The 15,273-nt window shown below is 27.7% G+C and overlaps 1 protein-coding gene and 2 non-coding genes across 3 annotated transcripts; all 3 read right to left on the bottom strand.

The window, feature by feature from the left end:
* Nucleotides 1–1,744: 1,744 nt before the first annotated feature.
* Nucleotides 1,745–1,817, bottom strand: TRNAF-GAA (transfer RNA phenylalanine (anticodon GAA)). Its single transcript has one exon. It is a non-coding gene; the product is annotated as a tRNA-Phe (tRNA).
* A 77-nt stretch (nucleotides 1,818–1,894) lies between these two features.
* TRNAK-UUU (transfer RNA lysine (anticodon UUU)) lies at nucleotides 1,895–1,966 on the bottom strand. The gene has a single exon. It is a non-coding gene; the product is annotated as a tRNA-Lys (tRNA).
* A 9,357-nt stretch (nucleotides 1,967–11,323) lies between these two features.
* On the bottom strand, nucleotides 11,324–14,770 carry LOC124824934 (receptor-like cytoplasmic kinase 176). Its single transcript, XM_047297458.2, has 6 exons — nucleotides 14,284–14,770; nucleotides 13,065–13,390; nucleotides 12,700–12,835; nucleotides 12,476–12,618; nucleotides 12,263–12,386; nucleotides 11,324–12,167 (listed from the first exon to the last, which is right to left on the bottom strand). Exons 1-6 carry the CDS (start codon nucleotides 14,339–14,341, stop codon nucleotides 11,779–11,781), a joined length of 1,176 nt encoding a protein of 391 aa, XP_047153414.2. The 5' UTR covers nucleotides 14,342–14,770; the 3' UTR covers nucleotides 11,324–11,778.
* Nucleotides 14,771–15,273: the final 503 nt, after the last annotated feature.

Raw genomic sequence — 15,273 nt, 5'->3', positions numbered from 1 at the left:
TTGATTTTTCAAATAAAGTAAGTTAGTTTTCTATTTTTTTCTTAGTTAATGTGTTTTTTGGTGCATGTGAACTATTATAGTTTGTATGTGGAGTACGAGTCTCTTATAAGAGTATTTATTAATTAGTAGTCTTAATGATGTGTCTTGACCGTGTTTCTGTTGTTTATAGTTGCATATATGATTTTTTGTGCATTTAAAGGTGTTTTTAAGGTTTTAGAACTATTTGATCATCTTTCATGTAAGGGAAACTAGTTGTTTTGATGTGCATGAGTTGGATATTTCTTATTGATATTGGCATGTTGTTGAGTCTGATTGATGTTTCTGTGCTGAATTGAATTATGTGATTTATTAATTGAATTGAGTTTTGAGTTGTGTTTGGACTAGTGTGATTAAGAGAACTGAGCAATTATATAAATTGGTCGAGTTTAATATACGAATTGTGTTGAACCATTTATGTGGAAAAAGAATACCAAATTGAGCAATTAATTCGGTATCATTTAACTTAAATTCCAAATCTGAGTCTGCTGAATTATGGTGTGACTTTAACCAATACTGGTGTAGGGTTGAGTGCAAGCTTGGCTGTGCAAGTTTGGAAGCAATTTTTCTCGAGACTATTGAGCGTCCCTTTTCACCATTGAACGACAATTTTTGCGAATTTTTTAGTGTTAAACTATGGCAGGACATTGTTGAGCACCACATCGCATTGCAAGTCTGGATCAATTTTAGTTTCAAGACATTAAGCAACAAGAAGGTGTCATTGAGAGCGACGTTTTGTGAGAAGAATGATGTTGAATGCCACAACTATCGTTGAGCGCCACCTTTTGCGAATGGTCTGACACTGGGCGTCAAGATTTTCACTAGGCGTCAGGACTATTGCAAAGCGCCACCTTTATTATATTTGTGAGAGAATTCCAATGAGAAATTATGTGTAGTGGTGATTTTTAGTGTATGAAAGTACTGAAAGTATGTATCTTGATATACTATCAATCATTCAACTCATATAGAGAGGAACGAGGTGGGGGAGACAATGGCAGGAGATCTCAACCTTAGACTGAGACGTGAAAGAGACTGACATTGTGAGTAGTAAGATGATAACAACTGTGTTTATAATATTATTACAAGTGCACACCTACAGTGAAGTCCTGTATCAGAGACATGTATCTAGATAACTGAGTCTAGTGTCAATTGAAACTATGAGTTTATATGAGATTGGTATCTTATAAATGCTTAGTTGATATTTGTTATGTTTCTAAATTGTCTAATGATGTTTCTTTTGCTCATTAGTTAACCATGTTTTTTATTTGGTTGTTTTATTATTTATTTTGCAACATAGATAACGAGTTAGGTGATAATATCTCATTAACAAAAATCTTTATAATTTCAAGAAGTAATATAATAAATATCAATTATATTAAAAGATAAAGTCATTTTTATTATCAAACAATTAATATATTCAATAAGTATATTTAGTAATGTCGTAATAAAAAAACTACTAAATCATTTGTAAATTCGGTTTTTTATTGCATGATTATATATACATGACTAGGAAAAAATAAAATATTAATAAAATAAACGTTCATTAAAATAAAAAAGAAAACATTAGATATTTTTTAAAATGAATAGAAATATAAATAGAATATATTAAAAGAAATAAGTGAAAAATAATATAACCATCATAATATTAAAAATAGAACGTTAATTAAATTTAAAAATTACTAAAATGTATCAAACACTACAAAAATAATGCGGTGAACGTGGATCGAACACGTGACCTTCAGATCTTCAGTCTGACGCTCTCCCAACTGAGCTATCCCCGCAATTGATAACACATGAAAATAGTTTATAATTGAATAATTATAATAAAATAAAACTAAAAAGATCAAAAACTTTGTATCGCCGACTGTGGGGATCGAACCCACGACCACGTGGTTAAAAGCCACGCGCTCTACCACTGAGCTAAGACGGCAACTGCGATACACTGTGTTTCGTGTTAATTAATCAATTTATATATTTTTTCCTCATATCACAACTTGTAAAACTTGCTATTGATGAATTATGATTGTAGTTCAAATATTATGTTTTCTTTTGTTTTAAACAATAAAAATTAAATCACTAACATAACATAAATGTCGAGTTTTGTTTCTTATTTTCATATCTTATTCATTAACATAATAATCGATAAATTAATTTAGTATTTTGGATTTAATATTTGGAATTAATTTTAATGTGATTTTTAAATTCATTTTCTATTTTATTAAGATTTTCGGTTTAGTTATTTTTTTTTAAATTTATGTTAATAATTTTTGAAAAGTGATCACATTCATTATTTTGACTTTTTTTATTGAGTTTCTTATTTTATTTTTGTTTTCACACACTTCTTTACCACCACATTTCTTTTTCACAGTACATTTCACTTAACGCATTAGCAAAACTTTTTTTTTCATTATCCTCCTTATCATCCGTTATTTTTCATTACTCCTTCCATCACCCCGAACATAGTAGTTATCGTTATCTCACCACTCATCTTCTATGTTGACCAAACTCTCTCAACAACTATTTTTATGATATAAGCAGTTCACATCAAGACTAAGTTTCCATTAAGACTAAGTTTCCATTACCCATGGGATGGGAGATTCTAGCACAACTTGATAATGTACTTTTTGGTGGAAGATTACATCAATTACTACATCCAGAAGTCTTTGTAATTTTAAAGTGTTTATGACTCTGTCTCTTTCATTTTCGACTCCTATTTTCTTATAATAGAACCCTCGTGTTGTGTTCAATGACACATATGGCCCTTTTTGAACATCAAGCAACGCTACAATCATTTGGTCAAAGATAACATTAAAGATAGATCGTTTCATCGTCGCCTCAACTCTGTTAGGTCATTTTGGTGCCCTTTTGTTGTGGGCTATGTTGTCATTGCCTTTCATGTTGAGGGAATAACATATGAATGATGTGCTAACAAGGTGTGTGTGTGTGTGTGTGTGAAAATGAAAAAACCCTGAAAAAGGGAGAAAGAAAAAAAATAATGAAAGACTTGAGCACTAATTTAGTCCATATTTTTGTTGAGTTTATTCAAGGATGTTCTCTTTCTTTTTTTTTTTCATGGTTAATAAGGTCTCAATTGTTGTTAATTTTATTCAATTTGATCATTTTTTATAATGACATTTAAATAATTAATGACAATCATGAAACCCTAATCACATATTATCTTTATTTTAGTAAAAAAAAATCATCTTTACTTATACACTCTCTAGAATAATCAATTATCTTACTTGATAATCGATTATTTTAATAAGAAATTCATCATTGCATAAAGAACCTTCTCGGATAATCGATTTTGAAATAATCGATTATCTTAGAAGAAAATCTCTATGTACCATGTTTCTGGAATTTTGTGTTGTATTATCGGTTTTAGTTTCTTGTTTGGTTTTAAGTTCATTATTATGATGTTATGTACAACTTGTGATAAATTGTGAAAACTTTGTGAATGGTAGTGGTAAAATTGCTTGTTTGAGTGGATTGATTATTCTAATATGATAATGAAGACTATATATATGAGTTTGATTTAAAATGGATATTAAATTGTTTGTGAGTATGAATGATATGTAATGTGAGGATAATCTCAATGAGAGGTTATGTGTTTGAGATAGTTGTTGTGAATGCTTGACAGACAAACTTCTAAAATGAGGTATCCTGATATTCTACCAATCATTCAACTCATGTAGAATGATTGTATATTTTTATGAGTTATAGAATGTTTAAATGTTGAATTAATATGTGATATATTAAATTTTTTATAAAATTTTCTTTTGAACACTAACTCAATATGTTGTCTATTGTTCTTGGTGTGTTGTATGTTTCTTCTAGGATAATCATCTTATTAGTAGGAACAAAAAAACGATAGATACTCAAGTATCGCTAATAGAAAACGATGATGCTATGAAACATTTTTTTATTATGTAATAATTAAGTTTAGTTCTTATAAATACGAATTTAACTTCATACACTGGCAATATGAAACCTGCATTCGAATTAATAAAATTTTAAATTTTTTGGAACTTCTTATTTACTAAAAATATTTCAATATTTACGCTTTCAAGATATTAGACACACACTTATTACGAAAAGTTGTTGAAGTGATAAAAAATATAAAAAAAAAACACAATGTAAAGTAGTGGTAATTGATATGAGGGTGTTTCATCCTCACCTCCAACACTTTCATACTACACCTCCAACTTTTTTAAAAATTTATCTTTAACCTTAGTAAATACCTTTTTTACTTTCTCTCTTTTTATTTAAAGTAAGGGTGTTTTATCTTGCACCTCCAACACTTCATTCTACACTTTCAACTTTTTCAAAAATTTCTTTCTCTTTCTATTTAAAGTGATGCTACATTTCTTTAACTCTGCACCTTTTTAACAAAATTTTCAAAATTATATCTTTTATTTATAATTTAATAACTATTTAATTTAATTTCAAAATTTAATATTATTTAATATTTTTTCATATTTTAATAATTATTAAAATATAATTTGTATAATTATAATAATTATATTACAAAAATTAAAATTAAAATAATTAAAATAAAAGTAATAAAAATAAAAGTAATTATATAAAATATGATTTAATATATATAATAATATATTAAATTATATTAAAATATTAAATTAATAAAAGAGGATTTCAAAATTTGTAGATTTATTAATTATTATTATTATTATTTTTATTTTTTAATATTACTATATAATAATATAAATTATATTTTAATAATTATTTAAATAAAAATATATTAAATAATATTAAAATTTTAAATTAAATTAAATAAATAATAAAGTATAAATAAAAAACAAATTTTTGAAAAAACTTTCGTGTCGCAATTGGAAATCCGATAACATAGTTATCAATACCAATATTCGATGATTTTTTTTAAATATTATTTTCTATTTAAAATTTAATAATAATTTAATTTTTCATATAATTGTTATATTATAAAAATTTAAATAAAAGTAATAAAAATAATTACATGAAATCTGATTTAATATATAATTTTATATTAAATTATATTAAAATAATAAAATAGGATTTCGAAATTTTTAGATTTCTTAATTATTATTATTTTTATTTTTATTTTTCTAATATTACTACTATAACAATATAAATTATATTTTAATATTTATTTAAATATAAAATATATTAAATAACATTATTTTTTTTAAATTATATTAAATAATTAATAAAGTATAAATAAAAAATAAATTTTTAGAAATTTCATGTAGGAATTGGAAATCCGATAATTACGTTATCGATACCAAATCCCAAGACTTTTTTTAAATTTTATTTTCTATTTAAAATTTAATGATAATTTAATTTAAATATGAAAAAGTTAAATTTTAATTATTATTAAAATATGAAAAAATATTAAATAATATTTAGTTTTTAAACTAAATTAAATAGTTATTAAATTATAAATAAAAAATAAAGTTTTAAAAATTTTGTTAAAAAGTTAAAGAAGTGTAAGATTTCTTTCAATAAAAAGAGAAAAACTAATAAAAGTATTTATTAAAATTAAAAATAAATTTTTGAAAAAGTTGAAAATACAGGATGAAACACTCTTGATCTCAACACACGGGGGCAAAATTGTAATACTGTTCTTTATAACTCTTTTTTTTGTCTATAGCTATCAATCAGGTCAAGTTCACAGGTCTAGCTTTTTAAAACTCTTAAAAGAAAAGTTTAAGGAATATTCCGCCTATGTACATGTCAGAGAAAAAAGTTTCCAGCAGTAATGATTACTTTTTTGAAAAAATTTATATGTATGTATTTCAGTTTTCAACACATTTTTAACACTTTACAGAAAATTATTTTTATTTAAAATTATTTATATTTTAAATAAAAAAATTATTTTATTAGCATTGGATAGACATCGAATAAATGATTTGATATTTTTTCTAATCTGTTATCAATAATTATTCCCCCGCATGGTCTTCTTTACCATATTTTTTCTTTCCATTCACACATACTAATTTTAAAATATATTAACGGTAAAACCTTAAAAAAAATTTTTTTGAAATGACTGTAGTTTAAAAATAATGAAATTTAGTTATTTTAATATTAAATAATTTATTTATAAATAATTTTTTTATAAACGAGTTTTATTATTTTAAAATATATATTTTTTAAAAATTATTTTTTTAAAGTTTTCTATTTTTTTTAAGAGTTTTGACTTTTAAATTATCTCTTTGACGTTCAGGAGATGTCTAATCGATCATAGTGAGATCTATATTTCTAGTTGATCACTTTCTATTATAGAATAAGTAAGTTTCTACTTCTGTTTTAAGATTCTGGATATCAATTTTGAATGTTTTTTAAGTCGTTTTGGACTCTTTGGGAACTGTTGGTGAGTGTTTCAAAGTTGTTTCCCTTGCCTAAGTGTGAGTATCAAGTTTTTATGAAGAATATTGTGTTAATGTGTGAATTCTGATGACTTGTAATGATGTTTCTAGTTCTTCAATGTATGATCAGTAGTTTCATGTATTGGTATACTATGTAAAAGTGAAAGGAAATGTGATTCAATGTAAATGTGAAGTGATATCAACGGTTTCAAAGGCATGAAAATGAGTTCCAAGGGGAAACCTATGGTTGAATGGTTTCAAGTGTGTTAGAATGAATGCAGGTAGCTTAGTCTTTGAGGTTTTTTTGACACTTTAATGGTCATATATTCTCACATAAAGAGGTTTGACACATGTGGTGAGAATAACAAGATGTCTTAGTATAGGTGCTTCCAATATGGTCTAAGACGCAGTAGAGACTAATCTTGTGATGTGTGGTAGGGTGAAATTCAATTGAAAGGGTTTTGTAAAGTAGTAGTGGCCACCATAAGTGCACAACCCGCCATAACTCGATATTCATTCTAAGTCCGGACAGTTCAGTATAGGTCATTGCATGTTAAGATGTTTTGTTTGATTTATATTACATCTGACTCATGTATGAAATGTTTTAAGTTTATGATGACTATTTTTTACATCTAGCTTACCCTTACTTTTGTCTTTGGTTGTCTGTGAGTTTTCTCTTTTACGACTTAATGGTTTGAGCTTAGAGAGACATTCTTTTCATTTGTTCCAGCGAAAAGTGAGGACGAAACATATGAATTAGTAAATGAATCTACAATAATAAATCTATTATCTTTTTATAGATTTACTTTTATTTAAGTGATTCTATTATCATATATGTAATTTAATATTTTAATAATTTTATATTATTAAAATGAGATGTTACATCAACCATATTTTTTCATTTCAATCGTTAGAAACATATGTCTCACAGTTATACATATTTACATTTTTTTATAATAATAAAAGAATAATATAGTTATTCTTTTATCTAACCTTTATTATAATAACAATAATTACCCAAATATAAAAAGTGAAATTATAATAAAACATGTAAAAATATATTATACAAATATTTATTTATTAAAATGCTCTTAAAATTTCATCATACTTTTTATATATATTTATTATTTTGTGTTTTGAAGAAGAGTGAAGAAGACATTAATTTATTCAATTTAGAAAAGTACTATTTTTTGAATTTAGTATCTTTGATTCAATTACATCTATCCCTTATCATGATTTCAGGTAATAATGCACTGTAAAAATTTCTTGAGACCGTGACTCCAGTATTTCCAAAATCCAAATTCAACACAATAATTGACACTAATCTCACATCACGTGATAGATATTTAAAATAAGGGTTAATATCTTTGTCTTAGTTTTTTTTTAAATTTTGGTCTAATTTAGTTTCCAAATTTAAATATATAAATTTATATTTTTTAATTAAATTTTGTTAAATTTATTTAATGTTTTAAGTGCGTTTAATTATTTACACCGTTTGACATATTTTTACTTTAATATTAATTGAAAAATGCGTTTGAAACATCAAATAAAATTAACAAAATTTAGTTAAAAAAATTAAATTCACATATTTTTAAAGATATTTGAGGACTAAACTAGTCTTAAAATTTTGAAAAGAACTAATTTTAATTTTCACAAAAACGTATTTAATCTTTAAATTAATGATATAAAGTTAAGATGTTGATAGGACTTAAAAGAACATTTTAAAAAGATTATTTATATAACAAGGGTTAAAAGAGCATCACGTGGTAATGGGTCAGATTCTGGTGATCTTACTATTCAACAGTCAAATGTACAAAGGTCGTTCAAAAGGGGCATGCATGTGATTCTGACCCAGTTTGGTCCAATTCATGTGGAATTAAATTAAAACGACTCTAAAATACCACTAATTATTATTTACTTTAAGTTGCAACATCAATTATAATGTGTATTATTTTAATCGTGGTTATCATTTTCCTCAATAAGGAAGGTTGGTCCATATCCCATCCAGAGTCAAATGTTACTTCCACACGCATTCATCATGATGCCACTGGATTATTCACAGTAAAAAATGTGTTGATATTTTAGATAAGATAAAATAAATTTATAATATAAATAAATATAAATATTATTTTAAAATTTATTTTTATAAAATTGAACTATACTTAAATTTTATTTTATGGTATTTTAGTATTGGTTAAAATTATTTTAACAAAATATATTGTTTATTTATATTTTTTTATTTGTTTAGATTTATTATTTAGCTTTTATCGAATCGACTGTACTATATGTAAGTAAATATATCTCTCATTTTATAAACCAAGTTGAAATCTATTTATTAAATAAATATTTATGAACAAAAATAAACATAAAAAGTGTGTTTCAACACTCAATATATATTTAACAAAAAAATGATAAATTTCTAAATTATATGATATGATAAGAAAAGAATATATAAAAACAAATAAATATATAATAGATGTAAATAAAATAAAAATGTATGTATAATTGCTCTTCAAGAATATAGTTGAAAATGAAATCAATCAACCACGTCCATGGGAAGCAAAACTTTGGCTGTTAGATACACGATCATTTTCCCCTTTTATAAATAATGAAAAATATCACTTTTTTTTTTTACTTTTTTTCATTTATAATTTTTATAAGGTATAATATATTGAAAAAAAAAATACCGTTCTTAACTTCCACCCATCTCTAACTTTTCAACTTTGAGTAAGCTTTTTGTACCTTTTCATCAAACACAATCATAATCACACTTTACATAATTATATTAACTCTTAGCTTTTTAAATTACAAAAATAAATATCAGTATAATGATTATTGACCATTAATGAATCCAACATGGCATTTGATGGACTTCTTGATTCATGGATAATTAAAAAAAAATTAATTAAACAATTTAGTAAATAAATCAATATATAAGCTTAAAATATAAAGTATAACGAATAAAAATGCTTTTATTTAAAAAGTATCCCAATCACAACTCGTCCGATTTTATAAAGTCTTCTTGTTGATTTTCTTCCATTAAAATCTAATAAATATTATTTCTAATCAAGTTATTAGGATTTAAGAGTGTTTTTTTGTTAGAATATAACTTGAATGGAAAGCTGAAATTTGATGAAACGAATTTTGTAAATTGTGAAATTTGATTGACTAGTAAAGAAATACATCAAAAGCTCATCTGCATAAGAACCGATCTTAGACTTTTGACACGAATGTTAGCCTTGAATAAAACCCATCACCATATCCCTTTTATATGAACAAAGGAAAAAAAGAGTACGAGAGCAATGCCGGATTTTAAGCTTAATACTTATATGCCATGGTTATATATACTTCAAACAAATAAAATAAAGGGTTAAATATGTTTTTAGTCCCTAAACTATTGGCCGTTTCTGGTTTTCGTCCTCATTCTTTTCGAAACGTTCGTTTTAGTCCTCGAAAACTAAACACTGTTTAAAAATTTGGTCCTCATTTAGCAACAAATGAGGACTAAAACCAAAATTCCGAGGACTAAAACGAACGTTTCGAAAAGAATGAGGACCAAATTGTACCTTACTTTGAAAGAGGGACGAAAACCAGAAACGACCAATAGTTTAGCGACTAAAAACATATTTAACCCTAAAATAAAATAGTTATAGTAATTTTTTTTTGCTATGATGGTAATTAGGGGCCTGAAATTGATGTGTGACTAGGGATTATGATCACTATTGGTATAACAATTTGAGACTACAAAAATGAAAAATATAATAATTGACGAGTGTTTTATTGAGATAAACTTGTTTGACAGAGATATAACATATATAGAGATATAACATATATGTAGTTATGATTTTCTGTTTATTTAGATACAAAATTATTTTACATAGATTTAGTAAAATTTATTTTTAAGATAATTGATATTTTATTTTCAATTTTTATTTTTATTTCGGTAATATTGTAAGTGTCAGGACTATTTATAACTTTTCAATTATAAATGAATAATAGACTCAATTTAAAAAAAAATATTGAGTATCTATAACGTGAAATTTTCTTTAAGACGTTGATATGCAAAATGGAAAAAAAAATGAGACTATAGAAAGAAAATAGAAAAAAGAGTGTCTCTGCTCTAATATTATTATAAGATAGGATGTCAAAATATGCAAGCTAAAATGAAAAAAAAATACTTTAGTATATTTTTATATTCATTTGAGGTATTATTTTCCATTCTACCATAAAAAAACATGTTAAATAAGTGTAAGTGCATTATCCTACCATTATTCAAATAAAATACGGGAAAGAATTGCCATTTGTAAAAGGAAATAGAATAAATTTTTACATGACACATTACTTTTCACTCTTCAATTACAAAAGATCAAGTTAAAATGAGTATAAGTTATCATTATTCTTGTAAAAACTGATATACTAAAGTGTTAATGTACTTTTTCTCATGTTTCGGATGCAACGTTTTTATTTTTTGAACATGATTTTCAAAAGGTGATAGTTATAGTTCACTTAAAAATTTAAAACTTTATCACAATTTTGTCTAGAGTCTTAAAAAATTAAAGGCCAAGAGAGTTTTTGTCTTTAGACTGCGACAATATTTTAACCTCAAATTCATTAAATAACAACTTAGTAGTTAATTACTGTATCTGAGATATAGTTCGTTTTTTTAACTTGAAGATCTATAACATTTTTTTTCTTTAAAAAACATATTGGAATATAGAAGAAATAAAATATATTTAAATTATTCTTATAATCTCGACTTTTAAACTATATATGAAGTAAAAAATACAACATTAACTATGCACATAATTGTCAGGTAAAGAGTTTCCAAACGTGGTACTAGGATTAACTTTCTTGAATTTTCATTCAAATTTTGCCACATGTTCCAAAAACGATAGTTGAGCTGTGGGAGAAAAAAGATTGGAGAATGAAAGATAAATAAATTCTCTTACTAATATAAAGAAGGGTTAAATATGTTTTTAGTCCCTGAACTATTGGCCGTTTCTGGTTTTTTTCCCTATTTCAAAATAAGGTACAATTTGGTCCTCATTCTTTTCGAAACGTTCGTTTTAGTCCTCAAAAACTAACACAGTTAAAAATTTGGTCCTCATTTAGTCAACAAAACGAGGACTAAAACCAAAGTTCCGAGGACTAAAACGAACGTTTCGAAAAGAATGAGGACCAAATTGTACCTTATTTTGAAAGAGAGACGAAAACTAGAAACACCCAATAATTTAGGGACTAAAAACATATTTAACCCTATAAAGAAATAAAAATCTGTACAACGGACAAGCATGCATGCTTTCATTTCATGCTACAGAAAGTGCCATCTCTATATATTACTCGAAAACAATGCAGAATGTGTAACGACAAAGTTGGTCTCCTATGTACGAAGAGGAGAAGGAGACAAGCTAGAAATAGGAGTAGCACTGCTGCTTGAGCTATGACCATTTATTTGTGTGTCGTTGGAATCCTGAAGATGTTCCAATGATCTCACCACATCACCTATGTTTGGTCTAAGTTTTTGATCTGTAGAGAGGCATTGAATTGCAAGGTGAGCTATTCTCTTTGCTTCTCTCTTAGAGTATTGGCCTTCTATACGTGCATCCATCACTTGGGAGATCTTGTGTTTGTTTATCAGAAGTGGTTTCGCCCATTCAACTAGATTATGCTCTCCATTCGGCCTGTTGCTGTCCAGTGCACGTTTTCCCGACATAAGTTCCAGAAGAACAACTCCAAAACTGTATATGTCACTCCTTTTCGTTAAGTGACCTTTACAACATACACAATTGGATAAAAGGTTAATAATATAAAAGATAATCTTTTCCTAAAAAGCTTTATGCAGAAAATTTTTCACCCATATTTACCTGTTGCAATATACTCAGGAGCAGCGTAGCCAAAGGTGCCCATCACCCTTGTAGAAACATGACTCTTGTCACCTTCTGGTCCATTTTTTGCCAACCCAAAATCAGACAGTTTTGCATTATAATTCTGTCATTCACAAAAGCCAATTTTAGAATGCCAGGGCTAACTAATAAACCTATATCTTACTCTTGTATGATCAATTTGATTTCACTTACAGAATCAAGTAAGATGTTAGAAGTTTTGAAGTCCCTGAATATTACATCTACTTCATCACTGTGAAGAAATGCAAGCCCTTTGGCAGCATCAAGAGCAATCTTCATACGGATGTTCCAAGAGAGCGGTTCAATGTAAGAGGCCCCTGATCCACAAACATTGGTAGATATGAGATTTTCAGGAGCTTAAGGTGCTACCAAGAAAAGCAACTCAAAAAGAAACTTACTCCTAAACAAGTGATTATCCAAGCTACCCTTGGCCACAAACTCATATACCAGAATCCGGTGATCATCCTCCAAGGAGTAACCAATTAGCTTCACAAGATTAGGATGACTGAGCTGCCCCAGGTAGTTGATTTCTGTCTGCATATATAGTACAGGCTAATCAGTTACAATATTCACAGTAAATATCTAAACTGCAAGCAAGATTTGTTGTTCTTAGTTCTTATTTAGAAGGAGTGTGTGTTACTAACATTTGCTACATAGATTACAAAAACAATGGTCAGCACCAGAAACATGTCTGGGAACTCCTTACCATTGTTCAATGTTCTAAGTTGTGAAAGGCCATGCGAAGTGAAAGTGAGACACTCACCAACCATTCAATGTGTCCCTGGTTGCTTTCTTGATTAAGCCTCTTCACAGCAATGACCATTCCTGTGCCTGCTTTAGTAGGGGCAAGTGTCTGCTCATCAATCCACCCTTTAAACACACTACCAAACCCACCTTCACCTACCATACTATCTGGACGAAAGTTCCTTGTAGCAGTTCTTAGCTCATTGAATGCAAAATTCTTCAAATTGCAGGCTTCCAATATCTCAACCTCATTCTGAGGAGTTAGAAGCATAGATGAAGACGACACCGTGCCGCTTAAAACACTCGGATCACTCTCTTCTTTGCTACCATCCTTTGAATTCAAACCTGCCCATGTCAAAACAGAACATGATTCACTTCGGGCAAGCACTCTACTAACATCTACTTTCTGCTTCATTCAAAAAACCGTAACAGTCAAAGTGGTACAGAAACGATTTTTCTACTATTCATCTCTGTAATGTTATGACTGCAATTCAATTCATACTTCTCTTATACATAGTCTTCCCTATGTAGCGCGGCAGGAAACGAAAAATCTTACATACCAAAAACATCTTAAAAAAGATAAAGATGGAATCATCTCTATTGTCAAAATTTTCTCGGTCTTTACATAGTTTAAACTTCTAAAACGAATGGTTGAAGAGATAATCTCGCCGAGTTCTCTTGTGAACTGCATAAATCACTCCCGTTAACTTTATTTATTGCAGGTTAAACTCATAATTTTGAACTGAATTTAACAATTTTCGGATCCTTAGTTCCTTTAACTGTGCAGAGGATCCAAGTTCACTGAAAGTAAAAGAAAGCAATTCCAACCAATAAAATTTTTCATTTGATACCAGAGTGTTTCTATTTTTATTTAATTAAGAAATCTGGTATCTTTTAGAGAGAGCAATTCTATTTGAGTCAGGTAGGACCATCAAAAACTCAAACTTCAGACTACTATTTAAGGTAGATCAATCTGTGCCAATTGAATCAAAGTCTTTATATTTTGCTTTGGATGCGCACACTGATAACTTATCCTTCATTCGAAGCAAGTCTTCTATGGTGTTTGTGAGTCAAACATTGAACACAAACAAGCAGCAAAATTTAATTCACAAAACCACACGAAGTTGGAACTTTCAAAACTCCAATCCAAACGGTCTCCGGCATAAGCAAACACAGTTCAGAACGAAGATGTTAAAGTTAAGAAAAAGAAGGTGGGAAGAGTAGAAAAAGAATGATACCATTACGTGGAGGGCTCTCGGCTTTGATCTTTGGAGGAGCACTAAAGCAGCAACCCATGAACACTGTTCTAGAGAGAGCTAAATAAAAAAGATACCCTCTTGTATCTTTTTCTTCAGTGTAATCAGCAGCAGGTACAAGTTGAAGTTTTGAATTTGGAGGAGAGAAAGAAAGGCTTGGAAGAGAAGAAAAGGAGTTGCACGTGTGAAAGGAAGAAAGTTTGGAGGTGAAAGATAGCTGTCAGGCAAGAACTTGTCTGTTATCTGCCGAATTTACAAGGCAATATTGAGTTGAGTTGGAAAGTTTGTGGTGTGTTGGTGTGAATGATGTTATGTTATGGTTTTTGATGTGGCTGTTTTTCTTGGAAATTTCATGTACTTTATTAGACCATCGAGAAGGATTAATAAGAACAGGGTTGTCGAGGCCGCCACCGTAGGTTCTGGTTGGGAGCAAGTTGCAGGAAAAAAGGGAAGACTTCATAATTGCTTTGCTTTGACTTCCTCTCACTCCTGTTAAGGATGTCTTAATAAAAATAACTGAAGAAAAAATGTGCATGGTAAGATTACTATTATTTTTATTTATTTTATTTGATATAAAAAAGTAAAAAGAATGTAATTGTTTTATGTTTGCACCTAAGACTCTTTGAAAATTGGTAATATTTGTCATTTACAAAACCTAAAAGTTTCATATAGTTTATAAACGAAGATTAAAACTAGTTTATATAAGTAGTTTTTTTTTTTCTAACCTTTAAAAAGAAATATGATGGAAATATCCAATTTTTAAAACAGAGAGTGTTATCTTAACCATTTTTTTCCAAATAGAAAGAAACAAATGGATGTTATGAATATTGTAAATGAAAAAAGAAAATCAAAGTGCTTTTGTCTTTCGTTTCTAGAAAAACAGTGTTTATGTCTAAATTTGAATGGAAGAATTTCTTGAGTGCAAGACCCACATAAATCTTTCTCTTTTTGTTGTTGTATATCGTCTTCGTG

Source organism: Vigna umbellata, chromosome 5, assembly GCF_029865625.1.
Source record: "Vigna umbellata cultivar VRB3 chromosome 5, Vumbellata_1.0, whole genome shotgun sequence".
Taxonomy (NCBI): domain Eukaryota; kingdom Viridiplantae; phylum Streptophyta; class Magnoliopsida; order Fabales; family Fabaceae; genus Vigna; species Vigna umbellata.
This window is presented reverse-complemented; position numbering and strand designations above follow the sequence as displayed.

Excerpts from the sequence above, each read along its gene's own strand:
- LOC124824934 (XM_047297458.2), bottom strand. The coding sequence starts at position 14,341 with ATGGGTTGCTGCTTTAGTGCTCCTCCAAAGATCAAAGCCGAGAGCCCT. Across the intron at positions 13,391-14,283 it reads CGAGAGCCCTCCACGTAATG|GTTTGAATTCAAAGGATGGT; the intron begins GTATCATTCTTT and ends TGACATGGGCAG. Across the intron at positions 12,619-12,699 it reads GGATAATCACTTGTTTAGGA|GGGCCTCTTACATTGAACCG; the intron begins GTAAGTTTCTTT and ends TTTGTGGATCAG.